This window comes from Triticum aestivum, chromosome 7A, assembly GCF_018294505.1.
Source record: "Triticum aestivum cultivar Chinese Spring chromosome 7A, IWGSC CS RefSeq v2.1, whole genome shotgun sequence".
In the NCBI taxonomy this organism is placed as follows: domain Eukaryota; kingdom Viridiplantae; phylum Streptophyta; class Magnoliopsida; order Poales; family Poaceae; genus Triticum; species Triticum aestivum.
In genome coordinates this window covers 694,251,701-694,268,110 of record NC_057812.1, presented here as the reverse complement: position 1 = coordinate 694,268,110, position 16,410 = coordinate 694,251,701, and the positions used below count along the sequence as shown (strand labels likewise).

The window sequence follows — 16,410 nt, the reverse complement described above, 5'->3', positions numbered from 1 at the left end:
TCCCTCAAACCGTCTCCGCCTAGAAACCCTTCTCTCCACTACAACCACCTAACCATGAAGATAAACGATGGCCGCTACCAAAGGATCTGGACCTGGCAAAGCTTTGAATCTGTCTGCGCCTGGTCATTCGCGCGGTCTTGCAGATCTCATCATGTTTGGCGACAACAACTTTGCCTGGCTAGATCTTTGTGTGGCTAGATCAATTTCGTTGCATATACTACAATACCCCAATGCCTAAACAAGACATATATTTTTCGGACATGCGACAATGATCTATTCATAAGTAAGGACCGATCAATCACAGCATGAGACGATACGATGCATAATTTGTTGGATATGATTGATATATATTCCTTTTCATTACTGCAACACTAGTGACACAGGGTGCCGGTTCAAACAATAGTTTGCCCTTGCCAGTGTTGCAATTATGTGCTCTAGGTTAGTGTGCCCCCCTTATTGTACGTAGGAGATCTATGATACAAGTTTTCTACTCCAACACTATCATCCTACCCACATACAAGTCCAACACGTAACCACCACAAAAGATTCGGCATATAGCCAGCACAAAAGATCCAGCAGCAGATCTAGAATTTGACCTAGGTTGGGGCAACATTACAAAGGATAACATTTTTTCAATCTAAAACACATTACAAATAGTTGATAAAGTACTAAATATACATATGAATGCACTAGTAAAAAAAGTTCTGTAAATTCTTTGTAGGGGCCATGACCCCACGACCCCACCCATGGGTCCACCACTAAGCACATGTACACATATATTCAACACAATTTCAACAACATACGCATATGTTACCTCAACAACGTCCTACCCACACACAAGTCTAACATGTAATTACATATGGCAAAGAAAGGTTCAACATATAACCAACACACATATCAACAACAATAACACATGTAACCTATTACCGTGGGTTACTCATAGTGTTGTACTCCAAGCACAAATCTAACATGTAATAAACATGTACAGATATAATTGAACATATTCAACAACGTGGGTGCATATGCAACCTAGGTTACTCATGAAGTGCCCCTGTTGCCACGGCATAAATTGGCACCCTCTTCCGTGACGTGATTCCTGGCGCCTCTTCCATATCCACCACCACTGACGGTGGAACCGCCCAGTCGAAGTGCCCCACAAGGTTAGCAAGCGTGAGCTCCACGACAGTGGTTGTGAACCCTATCCCGGGGCACATCCTCCTACCTGCACCAAAAGGTATGAGTTGGGAATGTTGCCCGCGAAAGTCCACCTTGCTGTTGATAAACCGCTCTGGCCAGAACTCGCCTGCATGCTCCCATGCCGCCGGGTCTCTCCCGATGGCCCATGCATTCACAATGACCCGAGTCCCACTAGGGACGTGGTAGTCTTGGACCCTCGCGTGTTGCATAGACTCACGGGGAACAAGAAGAGGCCCAGGCGGGTGCAACCGCATCGTCTCCTTGATAACAGCCCCAAGGTACTCCATCACCGGAAGGTCCTGCTCAGTAATCATTAAAAAGTGGCTAGTCTTGGTATAGTGTCGCCTGATTTCTTGTTGTAGCTTTTGCATCACTGGCTTGTTGCGGAGTAGCTCAGCCATGACCCATTCGAGGACGATGATGGTCGAGTCAGTCCCTGCTCCAAACAAATCCTGTCCAAATTAATCCAAGTGTTAATAGACGAAATCCCTACGTGCATGTTGGAATGCAAGCACAATTCTTATAGAATGTGGTGTTCAAGAAATGTAAAGGCATGCACCATTTTTGGTCCAATGCGACAACAAAATGGTGCCCAGGTCCACTACATTAATCATGACAATGATATTATTGAATGGGATGTTTGCCGCCAAACTGTGAATGACATGACATGGTTTGAGTGCTTAATGTCTGCAGGGTAGCACAATTCATCAATTTCCTAAAATAGGCAAACAATTTATTTGCTAATTATTGCTCAATATTCGCATCACAACTTTTGCTTTCCAAAAATGTAGTTGCATGCCCTTCGACATCACCTGCATGTTTTCTTTCTCTAAGAAGCCGATATTCACCATTTTACTGTGATTCTCCGTGGTTATAACGAGTTTTGTCACGTGAAGCTTGTGGGTGATGCGTGAAGTTTTACCTCTAGTAGTGCCTTGACGTTGTTCCTGCTCAAGCGAAACCCTGTCTCGCTCGATTCTCTCTGAAGCGACAGCAGCACATGCACGAACGCCTTGTCCTCGCAACGGCAACCTCCCACGCCGGTGCTCGCGGCAACGTCGACGATCTCCTCGAGGATCCGATCGATCCTCTCGAACGCCCTGCTCACCTTGGCGTCCGTCCCGTCCACGGTGGCCACCCACGCCAGCCACGGGAAGTAGTCGCCGACGTGGAACGCCCCGAGCAGCGCGTTGGCCTCCTCCAGCAGCGCGTCCACCTTGGCGCGCCACCCGGCTGCGCCCGAGGCGCGCACCCCGAGCACTATCCGCCCGTTCACGTCCATGGCGAAGCCGCCGAGGAGCTCGCTGAGCCGCACCACGCCGCCGCCATGCGCTTGCTCCTCCTCCACCCTCCGGACCAGCTTCGCCACCTCCTCCTCGCGCACGCTGCGGTAGGCGTGCACCCTGCCGGGGCTCAGGAGGTGGAGCACGGCGAGCTTGCGCACGCTCCGCCAGTAGGCACCGTGGGGCGCGAAGGCGATGTCGGTGCAGCCGTAGAGGAGCCGTCTCGGGATGGCGAGGGACGGCCGGTTGGCGAAGGCATGGTCCTGCAGCTGCAGCACTTCTCTCGCCGCGTCGGCGGAGGAGACGACCAGGGTTGGTACGCGGCCGAGGTGGAGCAGCATGACGGGTCCGTGCGCCACGGCGAGCGCGTGCAGGGCGCGGTGTGGGAGCGCGCTGAGTTGGTGGAGGTTGCCGACGATGGGCAGGCATGGCGGCGAGGGCGGGAGTCGTCGGTCGGCGGGATGCTTCTTGGTTTGCGTACGCGATAGCAGCAGTAGTGAGCACGACACGACCAGGATTAGCGTGGCAACTTGCAGTGTGGCTAGTGGTAGTGGGAATGGCATCGTGGTGGTTTCCTTGGCTCAATCCTACTGCAAATGGTGCATGGCTAGCTGTATATAGGAATAGCTGTATATATATTGATGCATTTATTGCATATGAGAAAGATGTACTCCCTTATTTACTCTGCATATTAGGTTTGACTGAAATTAAATTTCGTAAAGTATGACTAAGTTTATATAAAAATATATAAATATTTCTCATAAAAAATCAAAATGATGTGACTGTACATTCAATAATGAATATAATGGTATTGATTTATTATTATATATCTTAATATTTTATGTTTATAAATGTTGTCAAAGTTTACAAAGCTTGACTTTAACCAAAGATAATACACAGACTAAACAAAAACGAAGGGAGTACTACCTCGGTCCGGGTTTATTAGGCCCCCTGGTATTTTGAACCAAACTTTGACCATTCATATGACTAATAAAAATAGAATATGTGGTACAAAAAGTACATTGTTGGATTTGTATTTGAATGAGCTTTCCAAGGTAAATTTTTTGTGACATATAGTTTACATTTTATTAGTTAAATTTGTTGGTCAAACTTTAGTCCAAAATGAGAGGGGGCCTAATAAACCCTGACAGAGGTAGTAGGAAAAGTGTGTCAAACATTTAAGTGTGATATTGTCCACATAATTAAAAGGGATAGATGGAAGTCGTCGGTGGGCAGGGTGTTTTCCTACATTGGTATTAATATTTTTTTCTTAAATATTTTTAAAATAGTCATGAAAGGAATAAGAAAATACGATCCGCACAACACGGATCAAGCACCTGATTTGGGCCGAGGTAGGAGACTTGCCTGCTCCCCCAATGTGTGCTCATCCGTGCTCTCGTGTACGTGGCTTGATTTGATTGGACCAAAATAAGGCCCGGCCCCACCCACTTAAAATCAAGGGGGAGAGGGGGGAGATAAGTAGATTAGAAAGAGAAAAGAAAAAAAACAACCGTATGATGAAGTGGGAGCACGGATGGGAGCATGAGGAGGGACCAGGCAAGCCGGGTCCCCCATGCAACCGCAACAAGCCCCATGTTGCAACACTCAACTCTGTCCATGTGGTTGTGGGAAGTGGTACGCGATGCTAAAGCGGACTCTTGGACCACAGGGGCATTGGAGCCAGCTTTTTTGACCACCCAAAAATAAGTTCTTAAAAGGTTTGAATTTTCTTGATTTCTTCACATGAATACACATGCTTGTGGTCTAAATAATTGTGAAATTTTGTTCAATAATATGCTGTATTGTATGATACACAAAAAAGACAAAAATTTGGCCTAATCAACAAAAAGCCCCAAAATTGCATAAAATTTGTCTTTTTTTATCTCTCACATGCAAGCACGTATACTGGTGAAATTTTGGCCCGTTATATTGCACTGCTATATGTGCATGTACATAAAATTTTAGAATTCTTCAAGCCGTAAAAAACTGTTTTTTGAACTTCAAAAACGGGTTCCAATGCCCCCTGCACAGATGTCACCTTTTGCAGGCAATGCCCCATATTACAAGACTCAACTATCTCCAGGTGGGGACTGGTGTGTTGCACCCCGTGTTGCCACATGTTGTTGCAACCCTCAGGCCTCAGCTTAGTCCATGTGCGGAAGGGTGGGTAGGTTGCTCGCCCTCCAATCAACGTCAGATTTGATGTTATGCTTCTGATTATCAGTTATCACATCCATTTATCAGTCGGTTGAGCATGAGCACTTTCTTCAGAAAACTTTAGACTAGTGAAGGTGCACCTTGATGGGCCACCTGGCTCCAACCAAGGCGCACCGACCACACGATCCGTCCTTTCACATCCACACCGAGTGCTGAGCTGGTGGACGTTTACCGACAATCAGGAAGTGCGGCGAGGAGGGCAGGATTCATCGGTTGACAACATGTTTTCTTGACTTCTGTAAGTAGTAGCAGGCTAGCAGCAGATATATGCACAATGCAATGGGAATTAGAGCATTTTGAGAGACTTCCTTCCCTCCGTAGTGTAAAAACTCTGTTATATTATGGGACGTAAGGAGTAGACTTACTTTCCAATAAAACCAAGAGTTAGGCCACAAAACATGATCCAGTAGACTTACTTTCCCACAAAAATAATGGGACGTCCCAAAACTCGACCCCAACCATGCCAATATCTAAGGAAATTAATTTGGGATCTTCCAGTAAGTGTCACATCAACGCGACGTCGTCGTCGTTCACCTGCCACCACTGTCTGCTGGCGCACATAGTCCCCACGCCACCGCTACAGAGAGAGAGAGATCACATGGACAAGTAAGGTATATAGGTCGGATTATATTATATAATAATTGAAAGAGACTCAGTATCTATTTATTGGGGGAGATGTTTTGAAACCAAGAGATGCTCTTAGCGCGGCAACTTGCAGTGTGACTAGTGGTTAGGGGAATGACATCGTGGATGTTTCCATTTTGGTTCAGTCTCGTACTGCAAGTGGTGCGAGGGTAGCTGTTGATGCGTTGGTGCATTAATAGGACGTTTCAGTGATGTTGTCACATAAAATGGGTGGGACTCATTGGTTGGTCGGCGGGAGGTTTTCTTACTTATTATAAAGCATTTATTAGACCAACTATAAATTTCAACAGATGAAGAGTATTCACATGTGAGTGTAGCTATGCATCTTCTCTGTATTTCCATCTATATTTATCCATGCTTGTTCCTTACGGTACCTCCAACACGGATCTAAAACGGACACGGTATCCATTCACGGATAATGATGCAGAAGCCAGCCATCGAACCATATACCTCATATGTCCACATACATTTCAAACGAAATCTGAACAAACCGGACGATTGTCATGCAATCTGGACAATTTTATTTAAACTGGACAAAATGGATAAGGTGGCGGTGAAAGTAGGTGTCGAGGTTGTGGTGGTGGTGTGGTGCCAGCTTAGTTATGTGGGTTGGTCCGATATAGCTTTTTTTTAGAAAAGGGGGTATTCCCCGGCCTCTGCATCAGATCGATGCATACGGCCTTTCTTATTAACCAAATAAAAGGGGTTCTGAACAGGAGTCTTACAAACAAAGGAAAAAAAAAGGCAGCCTATAGCTCACATAGAGCATCGACTGTAAGGCAGAAATGAGATAAGCCACAAACCGGCTTGGCATAATATCAGGTAGGTAAACTAGATGCCTATCCTATTACATGATCGCCATCCAAACCGGTTGAAGATATCCCGCGCTACCGTCTCCCACCGGACAGATCCAGTAACCAAACGCTCCCTGGCCTCCGTCGGAGTGAGTAAGGACCAAGTACGGATCAGCGCCGTAGCCCGGAACAACACCTGCAAAAAATGAGTATTTGTTGTCCTGTTAAAAACCAAATCGTTCCTGCAATTCCAAATTGCCCATAATAACGCACATACTCCTACACGAATGTGTCTGGCTATTTCGGGCACCATCCCAAGCAGCCACGCCCCAAATAACGTGTTTACCGATCTCGGTGGAGTAATATTAAAGGCAATTTGCACGGTGCGCCACAACCCTTGTGCCAACGGGCAATCCAAAAATAAATGCTTGATAGTCTCATCCCGATCACAGAAGCTACACCTAGTAGATCCTGTTCAGTTGCGCTTAACTAGATTGTCCTTTGTAAGAATAACTTGTTTATGCACAAACCACATAAACACTTTAATCTTCAAAGGAACCTTAACGTTCCAGACTTCCTTGGACGTAGGTATCACGGATGAATTAATAATATCAATATACATCGACTTGACCGTGAACACCCCAGTTTTAGTTAGTTTCCAATACAACTGGTCGGGCTGAGGATTTAGCTGCACCTCCATCAGCCTACGGACCAAGTGAAGCCATGCTTCCCATCTAGGTCCAACAAGCACTCTCCTAAACTGTATGTTGAGGGGAATAGACTGCATTACTGTGGCAACAAGAGCATCCCTACGCTGAACAATACGATATAGTGTTGGATATTGTGAAGCCAAAGGCGTGTCACCCAGCCACGTATCCTCCCAGAATCGCGTGTCATCTCCATTACCAACAAAAAATTTCGTTCTGTTGAAGAAAGCGGCTTTAACCCTCATGAGCCCTTTCCAGAACGGCGAATCTGTAGGTCTCATAGTGACTTGGGATAAAGTCTTTGAGTACAGATATTTACTACGTAAAATCTGCGCCCAAGTTGCCTCTGTCTCAGAAGACAACTTAAACAGCCACTTACTCAGGAGGCATTTATTTTTGACTTCAAGATTTTCAATACCAAGTCCTCCTTGGTCGTTTGGTCTGCAAATAATATCCCATTTTGCCAATCTGTACTTCCTCTTAGACTCATCACTCTGCCAGAAGAAGCGAGAACGATAAAAATCTAGTCTTTTCCTCACCCAAACTGGTACTTCGAAGAAAGATAGCAGAAACATAGGTAAACTCGTGAGCACCGAGTTAATCAGAATCAACCGGCCTCCATAAGACATGAGTTTTCCTTTCCAACAGCTTAGTTTTTTCTCAAATCTATCCTCGATGCACTTCCACTCAGTATTCGTTAGCTTACGATGGTGTATTGGAATACCAAGATAAGTGAAAGGAAGAGACCCACTCTCGCACCCGAACAATTGTGTATAAGCTTCCTGTTCGTCTTTGGCTCTACCAAAACAGAACAACTCGCTTTTATGGAAATTAATCTTCAGCCCAGACAGTTGTTCAAAAAGGCATAAAACTAGCTTCATGTTCCTCGCTTTGGCCAAATCATGTTCCATAAAAATGATTGTATCATCAGCGTATTGCAGGATGGACAAACCACCATCAACCAGATGAGGCACCACTCCCTCCACCTGACCGGCCTCTTTGGCCCTCCCAATCAGGATCGCTAACATATCAACCACAATATTGAATAGAATAGGCGACATAGGATCACCCTGTCTCAGACCCTTGTGCGTTCGGAAATAGTGGCCTATGTCATCATTAACTTTAATGCCAACACTGCCTTTTTGCGTGTACATTTCCACTTGATGTCTCCAGCGCTCATCAAATCCCTTCATTCGAAGAGCTTGCTGGAGGAACGGCCATTTGACTTTATCATAGGCCTTCTCGAAATCCACTTTGAAAATAACCCCATCTAGTTTTTTCGTATGAATTTCATGAAGCGTTTCATGTAGGACCACAACCCCCTCGAGGATGTTCCTATCCGGCATGAAAGCCGTTTGAGAAGGTTGAACTACAGCGTGCGCTATCTAAGTAAGCCTGATCGTGCCAACCTTGGTAAATATTTTAAAACTGACGTTGAGTAGGCAGATAGGCCGAAATTGTTCAATTCTCACGGCATCTGTTTCGACCGCCAGTTATCCCATTTCACAAAATTGTTGTACGGATTGTGTGTTGGATTGTACTACGTAGTACCTAACTAAATTCAGTCTGAGTGCCATTGTGATATTTGGATAGGAGGTGGGAATAGTTTGTTTCAGCAAAAAAGTTACCGACTTGAATCCATTATTTTTTTGCATGATAATACATATCTCATTAATAAAATAAAGATTCAGTTACAAGCCACGTAAACATCGACATTACAAGACTGAAAAGATAGGATAATCCTATGCAAAAAATCAGCGCATGTCCTTCTCCACTAAGGAAAAGGAGACAGATCATCTCTTCACCCGAGCTCGATGCGGCTCCATCGCTGATCAGCAGCTTTACAGACCTCCAAAGTAGTTTGCTTGAAGCAAAATCATTGCCGTTGAAAGAATCAGACCAGGGCAACAATGTCCCCGGACACGCCATCGAACTCCAGAACTGACACCCTTGCACGACTATGACGTCGGAGGAGGAAACAAGAACTGTCAGCCTTCAACCACAAACCCAGCACAAGATGCACCATCTTCCAGTTGTCACTTGCGTAGACAACCGTTTGCGTGTACTCCTGGACGACAAAACTTCCCTGCCCCACCATGACGTCGGAGACAACGCCGCAGCAACAGGGACATAGCAGAAGGAGAGACACACCTGATGGAGTCAATACCGCCGCCTCGCCGACACCATCCATGAACCCTAACGCCGCCGATCTGAAGGATCGGCAAGCACACGATGCCGTCGACTCCGAACGCCACCATGATGAGCACCACCAGTGTAGGAGTGGAGTTGAGGCAGATTTATTCACCCGGGCGTCGCTCCCACCACCCCAACGACGCACCACGCCCTACAAATCCAAATCCTAACTACAGAGCGGAGGAACGGGGTCCCCCTCCCTCCTGCAGCCGGAGCAGCAGCCCGAGGGAGAGGGGGCCAACGTCCTGGCTAGTGGAGATCGGTGGAAGAAGATCTGCCTCCCTAGTCGCCTGGTTGTGGCGGCGGCTAGGGCAGGGGGAAAACGCCTCACGTGTCAAAACACTCGCATGTTGACCTAGCTCTGGTGCACTTGAATCCATTGTTGGAAATATTGTGCATCACGTGTATGCCTGCCTTGTGTATCACGTGTAGTACTATGGGTAGTTAGAGATATTTTCTTGTTTATCTCTTTATCTCTCTATCCTTTCCATGTATCTCTTCACTGTTGTTCTCTGAACCGAATCCTTTGTAAACCTACGAGAACCAAGTCTCTTTCTTGATACATTGACATGGTATGCAGAGCCTCCTTCTTCCTCATCCAGGTTCCATCTCCACGACGACTTCAGCCGTGTCTTCCTCAAGCCAAGCCATCTCCTCCGGCCTAAACAATACCATCTCCGAACCTATCACCCGCGCCAACTACATCCTATGGAGAGCCCAAGCTCGCTCCCAGATCAAGGGGGCGGGAATCTTTGGATACCTCGATCAAACAATTCCCATACCTGCTGCCACCATTGTTTCTAAAAATTTGGAAGGAAAGGACGAGATGGTACCTAACCTTACATATGGTTCTCGCTTGATCAGAGACCAAAAAATTGTAGCCTACCTGCTCCACAATCTTTCGAAGGAAGTACTGGTGGAGGTCGCATTGCTTAAGATATCCCATGCCATCTGGACGGCACATGCAAACGTGTTTTCCGCCAAATCGCGATCCCGAGCCAACAACTGTCCAAAAAGGCTCCCAAATAGCTGCCACCTTCTTTGATCAGACGTGATCTCTAGCAGATGAAATTGTGGCGGCTGGAAAACCAATCTTCGAAGATGAATTTGTCTCCTTCATCATCGCCGGTATTGACATGGACTACAGCCCCTCATCTCAGCCCTCGACGTCTGCACCGAGGCACTCGCCATTGACGATCTCTTCAGTATGGTGACCAGTGTTGCTCAAAGTGTTGAGATGTTCCATGGCTGGGTGGCGGGCGCCTTCAAGTCTTCTGCCAACGCGGCCTACGATGGTCGCCACAGCCCCCCAAGGGCTATCGCAACTCACCTAAGGGGGGGTGGCGGCGGCGGGTCTCGCGGCAGCAGTGGAAACGACAACGATGGCTGCTACCACAACAATTCTAGTGGCTACTACAATAATGGTGGCCACCACAACAACAACTCCGGCGGCCACCGCAACTACAACACCAATGGCAACTGCGGCAACTACTACTACAACAATCCGCTGTGCCCCTTATACAACAACAACAGGGGATGACAAGGTGCTGGAGGCAGGGCCGGTCCTAACTTTTCGGAGGCCCGGGGCGAACGCAAAAAGTGGGCCTAATATAGTGAAAAAAATAAATTACATCGATACAAAGCATAATTAGCGCAAAAAAAGAAATAAAGCACATCATTTTTCGGCCTAAAAGCATCTCTTTTCTCATTACCAAATAAAATATATTGGATCTAACTTATCTGCTATCATTTTCTTTCTTCTTTTCTCAAAATTATGTTTTTAGGCAACATTTTACAAGAAAGGAGTGGAAATACCTGAATTTGTCGGATGAAAAATAAAAGAAATTCAACTATATATCCAACCCAAGCATATCGGATCTTCCTAGGGTCCCCGTATCCTCAAATAAGCAACCTGTACAGATATAGAAGACCTGTCAGTGAATCGCTAGAAAACCAAAAAAACAGTACAAAGATCAAGCGGAAAAGGACTAAAATTACAAGAACTTTGTAGGCTTTTGACCCAAGAAGCTGTCCTGTTGCAACTTGCAAAGTGACCGTGCTTATGAAGTGTTGCCTCTGCGTGCTGCCATCCGCTACATGAGAATACTTAGACTAGCCACAATGGGTAGTAACATAGACTAGTAACATGCCCATGTTACTAGTCTATGTTACTACCTCTACAGTGGGGAGTAACATATGTATGGTAACATGCGACACTTTATTATTAGGCTATATACACATCTTGCCTTGATATATGTGATGTTACTCATACTAGTAGTAACTAGCTATGTTACCACTTTCATCTTTTTTTTTTCATTTATTGCATGCCACATCATCTATTTAATCTAGATATGTGTGATGTTACTATCTATGTTACTCTCATTGTGGGTAGTCTTAGGCTGGTAATAGTGGGGAGTAACTTAGACTAGTAACATACATATGTTACTAGTCTATGTTACCATCTTCATAGTGGGGAGTAACATGTATGTAGTATCATGCAAGCCATCATTTATTAAGATGTAGACTCATTTTGCCTTGAGATGTGTTATGTTACAGTAACATATTATGTTACTCCAACCATCTCTCTCCTCATTAAATACATGCCATGTAAGCAAACTTTTCTTGAGATGTGTTATGTTACTTGCTATGTTACTCCCACTATGAGCAGCCTTATAGACAAACCCATAGGGGAGTGAGATGGTGAAACTCAAAGTAGGTCAAAGAAATCAGCTACAGCAGTAATATCCATTAATTTGCTAGACATGCTGGGTGCTTCGGGAGTAGGAGCATAACGGGAAACGAGCATACCGAGTGAAAAGAAACGACGGCGGTTGGTGTTACAAGATGGATCCATTAAATCAAAATTGGGATAGTGCCTTTCACAATTCACGTAACCTGCTGCTTTTTTTAATAGAACATAACCTGCTGATTGGGCTTCAGGCTTTATGGCGCTTTTTGTTTGGCAGGCGGCAGTGTAGTAGTATAGTACATACTTTGGGTCGGGCCCCCCATCAGACTGGGCCCTAGGGCGTCGCCCTTCTTGCCCCTACCCAAGGCTGGCCCTGGCTGGAGGTGGCCACTTCGCCGAGTATGAGGATTATGAAAATAAATGTCAAATATGCAAAAAAAACTAACGATATTGCAAAGGAATGTCTCTGGTGCTATGTGGAGGATAATTCCCAAAAGAAATGAGTTGCGGCTACAACAGACACCTCGTATGGGGTTTATTCAAATTGGTACATTGATACTGGTGCTAATGAGCACATCACCTTGGAGTTTGCGAAGATGAACATGCATGAGAAGTACAATGGCCAAGGTCAAGTCCACACCGCAAAAAATCGACTAGTTACGATGATAAGTCATATTGGCCAGTCTATTATTAAAACCCCACATCATGATATCGTTCTCAATGAAGTTTTACATGTTTCAAATGCATCAAAAAAAAATATTCTTTCCATTCATTGCATTACTCTTGATAATGGTGTCTTTATAGAATTTCACCATTATTTCTCTTTGATCAAGGATCCGTTCATGGGGAAGCTTCTCTATGACGGTAGATGCGTGCATTGTCTATCCGTGGATTCACCAGTTTCACCAATTTAGAAAGGTGGCATAATCGTTAGGCCACCCATCTTTTTCCATTGTTCATCAAATCGATAGGTAAAAATAAGCTCCCATTTGTTGGTGAGCGTGATTGTGAAACTATTTGTGATTCTTGTCAGAAAGAAAAAAAAATCATCAATTGCCATATCTAGTCTCTACTAGTGTATCTATTAAACCCTTGCAACTTATTTTTTGTGATGTTTGGGTACCGGCCCCTTCCTCTGTTGGTAGAAACGCATACTACGTGGTATTGATGACTAGAGCAAATACACTTGGATATATCTTCTCAAGAAATGTTTTGACGTTTTTCAAGTCTTTCATATTTTTCAAGCACTTGTCGGAGAGCAAAATAATTGTCATGCAGTTCGATGGGGTGGTGAACATGAAATGCTATTTTTTTTTCAAAAGATAGGTATTTCCCATCATGTATTATGTTCACATGCTCGTCAACAAAACGACTCAAACATAGGCATACTTTTGAAATAGGCCTTTTTGAAATAGGCATATTTTGAGATCAGGCTTTCTAAAGTGTTGTTCATCTCATCAATATCTTTCCTAGTCGTGTCGTAAACAATGAAACAACCACCAAATGACTTCTACTTGTCAAACCAGATTATGCTCCACTCCATTTTTTGGTTGTTCTTGTCGGCGAAATCTTTGTCCCTACAACAACCGCAAACTCATGCTCGCTCCAAATAGTGTCTTTATTGGTTATAGTGCACAACACAAGGGGGCAAGTATCTTGATGTTCCTCCTGGTCTTGATTACATCTCACATGGCATTGTTTTTAATGAAACCCAATTCCCTTTTGAACAACTTCATCACAATGTCGGTGCTCTTATTCAAAAAGATATTTCTCTATTGCCATCATCTCTCACTTCTATCCATCCCTGGGTTGAACATAATAGTATTGTTCCTCCTTCAAATCCTCATCAAAATTTTCCTAAGTTTATTATTGCATATTCAGCTTTGGATGAAAACAAGGAAGTACACAACATAACTGGTCATTATTTCATGTGTTCCTCGGCTAGAGACACTAAAACCTGAGGCAGATCTGCCTCGGGATCCTTCTTGCAGCACCTGGAGCAAATGACAGGGCAATCTGCCCCGGGATCCTCGCCCACAGTTGGCCCCGCATCGGCCCCAGCGCAGTCCACAACCGACACTATGGGCACTCGTGCGCATGTAGGAGGCAACGATAGTGTCATCCCAAGTGCCCCACACTAACTAGCGGACAACACGCGGTAGGAGCCATCCTCGCTTGGACCCACTGCTGGTCAAGAGTGGCGGCCCGTGTGCGTCGCTGGCCTGGGCGTAGTTTTCAGCACCCAAATCTCCCTTGGGATTCGGGACTGCGGCAGTCCGATCGGCACGGTCTCGTACGATCAGATCTCCCTAGAGATAAGAGTTGTCAATGCCTGATGGATCTCTTACACCATTGGCTAGATCCCCTATGCCGGCCACTCCCGTGGCTCCTCCCGTGCAAATTTTGTTTGTCTTTTATGACAGGTGAACATACCAATGTAACAGATGCACTTGGTGATGTTTGGTGGACATCAACCATGAATGGTAAGTATATGGCCTTACAGAAAAATAAAACATGGCATCTGGTTCCTCCTTAGTAAGGAAGAAACTTGATTGATTGTCAGTGCGGGTATACCATATTAAAAGGAAACCATATGGCACCATAGATTGTTACAAGGCGAGACTTGTGGCAAATAGCTTTAAGCAAAGGTATGGCTTGGATTATGATGACACGTTTAGTCCTCTTGTTAAAGCTGCAACAATTCACCTCCTGACAGCTAGATGTGTCCAGGGAACGGCCCCTCAGACAGCTAGATGTGTAGAACATGTTTCTTCATGGTTTTCTAGAAGAGAATGTGTACTTGATGCAACCTCCTGGGTTTGAAGATAAAAATAAACCATTTCATGTCAGTAGGCTTGATAAAGATTTGTATGGATTAAAACAAGCTCCCAGAGCATGGTACTCACAACTGAGTATGAAGCTCGAAGCACTTGGGTTTGTTCGGCCAAAATCTGGCACCTCTCTACTCATCTATACCAAACTACAAGTATCTATATTTGTTCCCATATATGTTGATGATATCATTTTCACTAGTTCATCTAATGAGGCAGCGACAAAGTTTCTCAAGTATTTTCACTAGTTCATCAAATTCAAAACCTTCACTAACACCACTATCTAGTTCAAAACCTCTATCTCTAGCAGAAGGAGAACTCCTGGATCAGGAGGACATCACCAGTTACATAAGCATAGTTGGTGGTATTAAGTATTTGACCCTTAATCGACCTAACATTTCTTTTGCAATTAATAAAGTATGTCAGTTTGTTCTTGCAACCACCACAACTCATTGGACAGCAGCCAAGCGGATTTTAAGGTACATGAAGAAGACATTGACAGTTGGTCTCACATTCGGCAAATCATCATCTACCCTTATAAGTACACCTCGACGAGCTACACAGGGGAGAGAGGGTTTTATACCCGCAAGCACTGACATGCCAGGCCTCACCTCACACGCACTCGCTCCCCCACTCACCACATCCTGCGCGCTCCGGCCCGCGCCCGCGCATCGCGCACGCACGCGATCGCCGCGGCCAATTTGCGCACCCGACGCGGTCCACTCCCATGGACCCTCGCCAACTAACCCCTGCAGCCCCGTGCACACACGCGCTGGCTCACGCACACACACGCACACCTACACTCGGACACGCACGCACACACCCGAGCCCCGCCACTGGCCGAACCCGACGTGACCACCGCGCGCAGATACGTGCACACCACGTCTGAAGTCACCGTGCCTTATTGCCGTACATGCATGTGTGTATCTATAGGGATGAGTGCAGTGGCGAATCTAGTAGGGGGGCTTCGACAGGCTCGAGGCCCCCAAAAATTGGAAAATAAAAATTACTAGTATTTATATAAAAAATCGACCTTATTTGGACTAACGAATTGAGAGTTTTTGATTTTTTGTAGACACAACTAACTTTGAGCCATCTCTTCATTTTCTTTCAAGATTGGTCACTGAATGAGTGTATGCGCGTATATATGAGCGCATGCGTTTGTAGTGCGTTTAGGAAAGAACTAACATGGCACAAAAGGAAGAATGAGTTCCTGAAAAACAAAATCCCCGTAAAAGGAAAAATCGAAGACAATGACAGTTGAGGTAAATTAATTTATACGATGACATGTGCAGTATATAGCCGATCAGAAGCTGCCACTTCTACGAATCGAGGGTCAAATTGGTAACTTCTCCACCATTGCGCTCCGCATCGCACATATGTAAGTACAAACCATTCCACGAGATTTTTTTCTCAAATACAAACAATTAGTAATTGCCCAATCGCCAATTTTATGAAGCCTTTTTTCTTTTGACACAAACGACACTAACGGCACAGTTTCTTGCAAGTCTTTCAGGTTCATCGATTCAGAATATAAACCCACTTAATTATCAGATTGTTTTTTTCTTCTACAAACATATAAATTTTCAGACACCAACCAAATTTGCTGCAGGCAGTATGTGACTTCCGTTTTAACTTTTCAAAGTTCTCATAGCAAAACTAGAATTCATACCCAGTTTGACTGACATAAGTATATCAGCTATACTCAATCTTTTTTACCACATGGCACATGGATTGAAATTGTACTCAAATTTTACAGATCGTGGGTAAGGCAATATTTGTCGCCGCTGGAGCGTCATTGCTTTGTCACGGGATGGTAATCCCAAAGGAGCATGCTTGGAATACTTCTGTGGT

The 16,410-nt window shown here is 45.0% G+C and overlaps 1 protein-coding gene across 1 annotated transcript; it reads right to left on the bottom strand.

Annotated features, from left to right (window-relative positions):
- Positions 1-693: 693 nt before the first annotated feature.
- Positions 694-3,067, bottom strand: LOC123154857 (cytochrome P450 71A1). Its single transcript, XM_044573477.1, has 2 exons — positions 2,120-3,067; positions 694-1,649 (listed from the first exon to the last, which is right to left on the bottom strand). Exons 1-2 carry the CDS (start codon positions 3,041-3,043, stop codon positions 1,035-1,037), a joined length of 1,539 nt encoding a protein of 512 aa, XP_044429412.1. The 5' UTR covers positions 3,044-3,067; the 3' UTR covers positions 694-1,034.
- Positions 3,068-16,410: the final 13,343 nt, after the last annotated feature.